Below are 10,000 nucleotides of genomic sequence, written 5' to 3'. Positions count from 1 at the left end.
TGTTTCACCACCCACCACTCATATAACTCATTCCCACCCTCACATTTCTTTCTCCTGTATCACCACCAATTCCACCGCCCCTTTTTCCATTGCAGCCCCAGAACCTAGTGATGATGGGAGACACACCCGACGCAGGTGTCAAGCTGGTCGACTTCGGGCTGTCACGCGTCATCTTTCACGGGGCGGAAATCACACAGATCATGGGCACTCCTGACTATGTTGGTAGGTGGTGGGACTGGCTGTGTGTGGGGGGGCGAGGGAAAGGGAGGTCGGGGATAGAAGGTAAGGGAGAAAAGAGAATGGAAGGTGTGGGAGGGGAAGGGTGATGGGTTGGAGGAAAGGGGAGTGTTTAAGGGGGGAGGGAGAGAGGAGGAAAAGGAGGGAGGGAGAGTTTAAAGTGAAGGAAAGGCAGCGGGAGAGGGGAAAGGTGAGAGAGAGAGAGAGGGAAAGAGATAGGGAAGGAGGGAAAAGAGAGGCCAGAAAAAGGAGGATGAAGGAGAGGGAGAGGGTGAAGGAGGAGGAGGGGAAGGGAAGAAGGGTTGAAAAGAGGAGAGTAGGAAAGCAGGAAAGTGAAGGGAGGAGGGAGAAGGAGAGTGAGAGAGAGAGATGAGAAGAGATTAGTGAGAAGAGAAAGGGAGAGGGTGTGAGAATTTACAAAGGAAGAAGATGGGAGAGGAAGTTCTCCCTCTGCTTGAAGAAGGGAAAGAGGCCAAGAGAGAGGGAGAGACAGAGGAATAATTGGAAAGGGGGTGATCTGGTAGAGTTGATTTCCTTTTGTAGATTTATACTTTTTCCTTTATACTCTTTTGTTAATGTATAAAATACATTGTATTTTGCAAGAAAGATATAGTCATAATATAGAATCTGCATGTCACTCTTTCAGTTTTGTTATGTTTCTTATATACTTATACTTATATACTTACATATTTTCTTGTCATTTCAGCTCCAGAAGTGATCAACTTTGAACCCATTAGTCTTTCAACAGACATGTGGTAAGTAAAGAGTTTCTAATTCCAGTTTGTTTTGGTTATAGTTAATGTTGATAACATAAATTCTGTTGTAACTATATATTTTTTTTTACTGAAGATTGAATATAATCCTTTTTGCTTACCATTGTGGATGATTATAATTGTTCAAAGGAAGGAATAATTTGTACTGTATTTCAATTTGGATGAATTTGAAAATAAGCAGTAGTTTTATTATTCTTTGTTAGCCCTTACTAAATGTTATGAAGTGTTAGATTTCCATTTTGGAAATGGGTTGTTTAGAAGCAGCTAGGGTATTTGTGTACAATAAAATCCCATAAAGGCAGTGAGGTGAGAAGCAGTAACAGAATCTGTATAGAGTCACTAGATATAGGTTCTAAAGAAGTAAATGTTGACTATTTTTTGATGGATGGAAGAAAAAAAACTGAAATCAAGAAAAAAGGAAGAAAAAAAAGTGCTGGATTTTAGATACACCCAGAAAAAAAAAAAAACAGAAAACACACACACGCACAAATAATAGATATGGAAGAGAAGGAAAACCCTCCCAAAAAGAAGAAGCTAAACAGAAAACACCCAATGACATATGATAATACCTCCTACTCATTCTCACCTCCTTCTTTCAGGGCAATTGGAGTGCTAACCTACGTTTTTCTGAGTGGCTGCACGCCCTTTGGAGGAGACACTGACCAGGAGACCTTTGTCAACATCACCCAGGCAGAGTTTGACTTCCCGGAGGACCTGTTTGCTGACGTCTCCGAACAAGCCAAAGACTTCATCTGTGGCCTTCTTGTCAAAAAACCGAGGTGGGTTTTGTTCTTTTACCGTTTAACCCATGTTTCCTCTTTTCACTTGTTCTTCATCTTATTTTTTTTTTTGTTTATTTAATTAATAATAATGATATCTATTTTTTTTTTTACCATCTTCTTTTTCTTTTCAAATTTCTGTTCTCTTTTATGATAATATATTTTTTTATTTTCATTCTCATTATTAATTACTTGTTTTACCAAAACTTTGATAAATCTCTTGCTATGATAATTTTCTGTACAATAAGAACAATGGTGGCCATGAAGAAATAAGCAATTTTAAGCTTTTATACTTTTTCTTTGTGGAGTCTATAGGAAATTGAATAGAAAACTGGAATTAGACCTGTGTTATACTAGAATTTAAAAAGGTGAAGAATATCTTTTGTTTATAATGAGTTTAGATTAATTGATTTACTTAAATTAAAATTCATAACAAGGAAAATATGTATATATCATCTTCATTCCTGTATGCTGAACTTTGTGAGTTAATGTTCATATAGGCTAAAAAATATTAGAATAAATTATCACTGCATGATAAATAGATGTTAATAGTACATGTTTAATAGATATTTATATTTCATTTATTCATATAGTTGATGTTTGTTATATGATTTTCCACTGAATTTTGATTGATCATTTGCTTAACTTGAAAGAAGAAAATTGAATAAATAAATAAATAAAATACTGGCAGTTAATAAATGTCTTTGCAAAGTTGGAGTAAATTTCTGATCATTATTGTTCTTTGAAATAGAATCTTAGTAATATTTAGCATATGTATTAGTATATACAGTAGTATATATACTTTGTTACAGTTTATTAGTTACTGTTTTGTTACAAGCTATGATGTTGCTTATGATTTGGATATATGTTGCATGTTGGGCTAAAAGAAAATTAGATTTAGAAGTTACTTATATTGTTAGGTTCGTCAAATTTCTTAGCTGTTTCAGGCTAAGCTTTTAATTACACTACAGTTTTGAATTATTTGCTAAAATGACTTGCATATCTTACAAATTTTGGAAAAATCCCAAATTAGTAATTAACTGATTGAAGGAAAATTATTTTGTTAACTGCCTTAATGCAAATAATGCAAAATTCAGTGTGTTATGTGTGTCAAGTCATGGTTTTAGTTTGCTATAATGGCTGTAACTTTTTTGACTTGAAGTGCTAGTGCCATTTTTAGTCATGTTTGGAGATCAGGACATAACTGGCAAGAATTAGCTGTCTTGAGTTATATTTTCCTAATGTGCTTATAAGTTTTATCCATTCCAAGAACAAAATGCATTTTATAGTAATATGTTTTGTACTAATTCATATTGGGTTCTATTGAACAGAGCTGAAACTAATAAAAATTGTCTTTTCTTACAGTGACAGACTTACAGTTGATGATTGTCTTAACCACGCATGGATGACTGCACCTTTGACTCCAGTTCATTCATCTATTCTGACTGAACCATACACCGAAGAAGACACTGAAGAGCCAACAGACTTCCACAATGGATATGAAGATAACTACACCTCAAACGATCACTTGTACCCCTTGGCTGAAGCTGACCATGCTGACTCGGCTTACTCTAGTGACTCAAGCAGCAGTCCCACTTTCACAGAAGGATACAGCTCACTGGTTGTGCCTCCGCTGTGCCATTGTACCATCCCAGAAGAACAGCAGCAGCAACAACAGATACAGCAGAACCAGAAGCAGATCCGGAAGCAGATACAGATTGGTGCCTCAGCTACCCTTGGGAGGAAGCAGGGACGCAAGGGTCATCGGCTGAGTGTAGATATGGAAGACACATTACGTTCACTACACCACCCCCACCCCATCCGTGCAACAAGAAGGGCATCACTTGTTATTGATGATCCTCGCTACCTCCATGAGGCAACCCAACACCTACATGAAATAGTCAGGCCTTTGGCAGAAACAACACGACCTTTGCCAGAAGAAGGGATTGTCACCCGTGATTCTGATGTAGACAGTGGTGTGTCCTGCCATGACTGTGAGGATTCCAGGGTGGAAAACCCCAGATTGTGTCACTCCGATTCCTATGACGGAGGGGATGCAGCCAGTGTTGTGTCCTGGGATGACTATTCAGACCTTGGAGGTCGGAGGCCTTCTCTCACGCATTTTGACCATGCTACCCTGTGCTCTGTGGCCAAACCTTGGGAAAAGTTATGCACTGGTTCTGTATCACGAGCCATTACACAGCTGACTGTGAAAAAGGTTTCAAAGTCTTCTGAACTCAGAGGATCCAAAGCTGACCTTAGGGGATCCAAAGCTGATCTCCGAGGATCACGTACCGACCTTCATGTTTCCAAATCTGAACTGAGGGCATCAAAGTGTGATCTCAGGGCATCAAAATCAGATCTAAGGGCCTCCAAGTCAGATCTCAGATCATCAAAGGCAGAGATGAGGGCTTCCAAGTCAGATTTAAGGGCATCCAAAGCAGATTTAAGGGCATCAAGGCAGGACCTTCGTGCATCCAAATCAGACCTGCGGGCCTCAAGGTCAGATTTACGGGCCTCAAAGTCAGACTTACGAGCTTCCAAATCAGATTTACGAGCTTCAAGAAGTGACCTCCGGGCATCAAGATCAGACCTCCGTGGCTCAAGGACAAACCTTACTTTGTCTAGGCTGGACCTTGCACACGAGACACTAGACAATGATTGTGTGCTTGAGGATGAGGCAGAGGATGTGCTACGTGGAGATCTGACACTTCCACGACGCAGTAACCTTGACAGAACAGCCCTTGCCCCATTTATGAGAGGCAATTCCTTACATATGAGTTTCAGGCTGCCCAAGCATCGGGATGTGCGTATTTGATGACACCTACAAACTATAACATCCCCTCCATGTGTACTTAATATACAATGATGCTAATATGTTCTAGTCATAACTTATGCAGGATGTGAGGGTTGGTAATCACAGATAATGAAGAACCTGATTAATACTGCTATTTGAGCATCAAGGTAATCCCTAAACAGTTAGATTGTCAGCTGCCAAGTAACCAAATATATAACAAGGACTAGACCATTTGACTAGCCCTAAATCATAGTCATATTTCTAAGTAACTGAGACTTCTGCAAACAAGAGCCACATCAGGGATTAGTTCTCTGCTTGTTGGCTTCTGGAGCTGGTCTCTGAAGTGTATTATTCCTTGGTGAATATATGAATGAAAGAAGAGACAATATGCGTCATAACTGACTGTTGAAAAAGATGAGTTATTCAGACCACATACCTTATCCTATTCTCCTTTTCTCTCTTTTCCTTATTTTCTTTTTTTTGTTCCCAATCTTTGGGGTATCCTTATATGTATACAAGTGTTGGATAACTGTCGGATAGTCATGTATTACAAGCCATGAGATGTAAACACCTCTTTTTTTCTTATTACAAATAAGGAATACAATAGCCATTGATTCAGCCTAGGTTGTTTACTAATCATGGCAGATGAGAGGCTTCAATATTACCACAACTTGTGTTCGTATGGGCTCCTCCAGCTGAGCTCTGCAGTCATCCATGCTGGAGGCATTGTTGGAGACATTGTAACTCCAGAAGAAGCAGCAATTAAGACTGAAAACTGCAATAACATTTCCACGTGAAAACATTCCTGTGTTGTTGGTGTGCTATTCTGTTAAATGAAATGCATTAAATACCTATTATATTAGCTGATACCTAACTGTATTCCCTTTTGGCATAGCAACAGAATTTGTGTTTAATAATTTTCTTTTTTTTTAATTTGACAAGAAATCTGTAGAGAATTTACAGCAGTTTTAGCTTCCTGATTTGCACTCGTTAACAGGAAGAATCACACAGGTGCTATAGCTTGTAAAGTTCTCTCACAATTCTATATATTTTTATCTGTTTACCTTTACTTTTATTTATAAGTTTAATTCCCAAATACTTGTATGGCTTTATCACAAATAAGATGAGTTCTTATAAGTGTGTTTTATTCTCCAATTTTGTATATAAGTTACACATTCATATAAAAAAAAATCTGTTTATAAGGTGAAAGAGGTGAAGTATGTAAAAAAATGTATATATATTTTATAATATATATATATATTATATATAATTATATTATTAGAATATTTTTTATATATATATATATATATATATAATATATATAGTATGTTATATATTATATATATGTATATGAAATTTATATATATAATATATATATATAAAATTATCTATATATATTATATATATATATGTATAATATATATATATATATATATCTATATATATATATCTATTATATATTATATATATATATATATATATATATATATATTACTATATATATATATATATGATTAATATATATATGATATATATATATATATACAATATATAGATTATATATATATATATATATATATATATATATATATATATAGTGTGTGTGTGTGTGTGTGTGTGTGTGTGTGTGTGTGTGTGTGTGTGTGTGTGTGTGTTGTGTGTGTGTGTGTGTGTGTGTGTGTGTGTGTGTGTGTGTGTTATAAAAGACACACACAAAATATATATATATATATATATTATATATATATATATATATATATATATATATATATATATATATATATATATATTTCTTTTCCTTTTTATAGTTTACTAATATATTTTCTTTTCTTGAGAAAGGTTAGGCAATGGCATATTTTTTATGCATAAACAATTTTCAAATATTATTTATTGAAAAAAATCCATGGGTTTGGCTGATAAAGAAGTGATACATAAAAAACAGAAACAGGTTTGGTTATGTACAGTATATATGTAGGATAGAATACATTATATATTCGTTCATATGACTAGATAACTATAGACTGAACAGAAAAATCAGTAACATACTGTATGATATTTCAAATCATAATAAAACTAAGACATTAATATTTTAAACATACATTACAACCATCACCAAGCAGTAAAAAGAAGGGTGCCATATAATACACTGAGCTTATATGTGTTACATCCTTTAAGGACATTTTACAATGAAAAGTTTTAACTTTATTTACTGTTAAAGGATCTAAACACAAATGCAATATAAGGTTGATATTTTATTTCTTCAGCAAGTGAAAAACACTAAATATTCACAGTTATAAAAGACAGCACGTAATTTAAAATATATAGTTTATAGAATGGCAAAATATCAACACTTAATTCAGTAAGCAGTATTGTTCAATATATGAAATAATTATTGTTTATAATGGCAATTATTCATTCATACCATAGCCAATTCATGACCATAGTTCTTCAAGAAAAGTGTATTTCACTAATCTTTTAGGCTGAACGTTAATAATGAATTGCTGCATGTACAATGATGAATACGAAAGGAAAATATTTTCCTAAATACATTGTATTTATTTCTGTCAAAATCCAATTGCATAAAATCGAATAGTCGCCCGATCAAAATCTCTCAGTAGTCAGGTTCTGGCACATGAGGCACCGTTGAAAAGTCATAATCGGGCGCCGGCGAGTACCCCGAACGACCCCTTGAGCGGGTAGGCTTTCGAGCTTGCCTTTCTGCCGTTGGCTCCAGTCTCGTTGGCAAGAGGGACTTATTGGGCTTTTGCTGATTCGAAGGGTACTGCGAACTCTGGGGCTTCGATCTCCTGTGGGATGGAGGGGGCCTTCGCTGCCTTAACGTGGCGTCGTCACTGCTGGTATCTACATCTCTTTGGAGAGCTCGTCTGCTGGCCTGTCGAGGAGGTTCCCTGGTGTTGGGAATTCTCTCTCTGTGATTCTGCATCTCACTGCGGGACTGATGGCCGTTCGTGATTTTCATTCGAGCAAGTGGAAGACCTATGAACGGCCCGTTGAGATGGTCTCTGTGGTTGGGAGATTGCAGTGGGCGCGGGGCAGGAGAGCGAGCATGCCTTGAGGGGGAAGGAGATCTGTTGGCAGGATCCCTTCTGGGACTCCTTGCTGTGCTCTCGACTGGCGTCCTCCTGTAAGTGGGCGAGGGAGAGCGGCTGTAATGAGGTGGTGGAGACTGGTGAGGGTAGGCAGGAGAAAGCGAGCGGCGATAACCAGGAGATGGAGAACGATGATGCGCAGGGGATGGAGAACGACGATAACCCGGAGAGGGAGAGCGATGGTAATTGGAACGGCGATAGGAGGGAGACGGAGAGCGACGATACGCGGGAGATGGAGAACGATGATAAGCAGATGGATAACGTCGATCGACAGGAGGAGATCGACGGTAAGCAGGGGAAGGGGAGCGTCGGCGAGCGGGCGACGGGGAACGCAGGCGGGCGGGAGAGGCAGCCCGCTGCGACCGGACGGGCCTCACCTGCCTGGCTCCGGGCGGCGGCGACCAGCGCTGAGGCAGCGGCCCCCGCTTGCCTGCGCGGATGGCCGGGGGGCGGTCGTCCGGCGGCGACGACGGCGGGGCGGCGGCGTCCTCCTCGTAGTAGAACAAAGGTCCTCCAGGTCGCGGCCGCAACTCGAACTGGCTCATGTCGACCTGAAGGTCCTCGTCCTCGTCGCTGTAGTAAGGCATTTCGGGAGGAAATCTGCAAGACGAAATGAGTTGAAATTTGTGTTTCACAGAGACTATGGAAGGAGAAAGCATAGCCATCGCATAGATCAGTGGCTCTCAATCTTTTTCACCCGCAACCACTTAAGCCTGTGACTCATCTACGACCCCCAGCGGATTTTTCTTGTTACATATTTTTCGGCTAATAAACTCTCCAAAAACAGCAATCTTAATTTACCTAATCACAGTACAATATCCCCTGTTGACGAGACGCCCTTGGAGCCGCTCGGAGATACAAATGATAATGATAGAAATATTAAAATCCAAAAGCACAGCAGTAACACTAATGTCTATTATATAACGATGAAACGATGTTATGAGAATTAAATGATGAAAGGCCGATGTAAACAACAAAGTCTTAGCTGCTCAAGTGAATTCACCATAAAGCTAAGAGGATGCAGTTTTTCTCTATTTGTTTCGATATTCATTAAATGTTTTCAGCGTTTTCTCTCTAACATTTCTAAAATACTGATATAAATAAATTGCATGAGATCAGAATGATATCAGTTCCCCGGCCAATAACCATAATGCATCATCGAGCAATATTTTCATCACGGAGACTTGTAGTTATGATTAAGTTGAAATTTCTTGTTTTTCAGCTTTCGATATTGAGGGATACATTGCACCAGACGAATGTATATAATGCTGATGATAATAGCGGTAGCATTATGATAAAAAAAAAAACCTAACACGGATAAGATTTGAAGGTATGCATAGGTGCGTATATAAACATTAATAAATAATGTATATAAATCATGCTCAAATATATAACTAAAAATATAGATAGATAAATTCATAATATCATAAATATGTAAATATTTCACTTGTAATACCAAATAAAGACGGTGATAATGAAATGTGCAAAAGTAGCAATAACTAGCTTTAACTGTAATGTTATATAGAAATGCATTTTTATCATATCACCGGTACAGAAAAATGCTAATCATTGGCACCGATAACTCTAACATCAACATCAACATCAATGTTGATATTGAAAACAACCCTAACATGAAAATAGTAATAAACAGAGCAAAGTCATTAATAATAGCAGTGATAATAGTAATAACAGCAATAATAAAGATAATCACAATCAAAAGTAATCACAGTGGTAGCAACCGCAACAATAGTGACAATATTAATAATTTTGATGAAAAAAATGATAAAAAACGATGATACTGGTAATGATGAAAAAAACAGCAAAATGATGATCATAATCATATTCATAATAATGAATATAATAATGATAATGATTAGATATGGATAAAAGATAATGGTAATGATAAAATCACAATGAAAATGATAATATTATTATAATGATACTAATAATGATACTACTGCCAATAACAACAACACTAACAATAATGACGATAATAATATTAAAAATGATAATAACAATAATAGTAATTATGATCATAATAATAATGATAATAATGATAATGATAGTAATAAAGATAATAATCATGATGATGACAACAACAACAATAATAATAATAATGACAATAATAATAATAATGATAATAATAATAATAATAACAATAATAATAATTATAATAATAATGATAATAATAATAAGAATAATAATAATATAATAATAATAATAATAATAATAATAATAATAATGATAATAATAATAATAATAATAATAATAATAATAACGAAAATCATATTAATAATGATAATA

General features: G+C 36.4%; 2 protein-coding genes across 4 annotated transcripts in view; one reads left to right on the top strand and one right to left on the bottom strand.

Moving 5' to 3' along the window:
- The window catches only part of LOC119597512 (serine/threonine-protein kinase ATG1-like), a 23,509-nt gene extending 17,786 nt beyond the window's left edge, over positions 1–5,723 (top strand). Inside the window, exons 8-11 of the mRNA XM_037947091.1 lie at positions 96–222; positions 944–992; positions 1,610–1,789; positions 3,155–5,723. Coding sequence (XP_037803019.1) covers positions 96–222; positions 944–992; positions 1,610–1,789; positions 3,155–4,607 — 1,809 coding nt within the window. The 3' untranslated portion in view covers positions 4,608–5,723. The remainder of the gene's footprint in view (positions 1–95; positions 223–943; positions 993–1,609; positions 1,790–3,154) is intronic.
- A 1,102-nt stretch (positions 5,724–6,825) lies between these two features.
- Positions 6,826–10,000, bottom strand: part of LOC119597596 (extensin-2-like) — a 6,984-nt gene continuing 3,809 nt past the window's right edge. For 2 of the 3 annotated variants that reach the window (XM_037947182.1, XM_037947183.1), the window contains exon 2: positions 6,826–8,296. In XM_037947182.1, the coding sequence (XP_037803110.1) occupies positions 7,198–8,283 (1,086 nt within the window). In that variant the 5' untranslated portion in view covers positions 8,284–8,296 and the 3' untranslated portion in view covers positions 6,826–7,197. Of the gene's footprint in view, positions 8,297–8,497; positions 9,010–10,000 lie in introns of those variants that run through there. The other variant, XM_037947184.1, reaches the window with a different exon arrangement.

The sequence above is a fragment of the Penaeus monodon genome, chromosome 39 (assembly GCF_015228065.2).
Source record: "Penaeus monodon isolate SGIC_2016 chromosome 39, NSTDA_Pmon_1, whole genome shotgun sequence".
NCBI classification, from domain to species: Eukaryota; Metazoa; Arthropoda; class Malacostraca; order Decapoda; family Penaeidae; genus Penaeus; species Penaeus monodon.
This window is presented reverse-complemented; position numbering and strand designations above follow the sequence as displayed.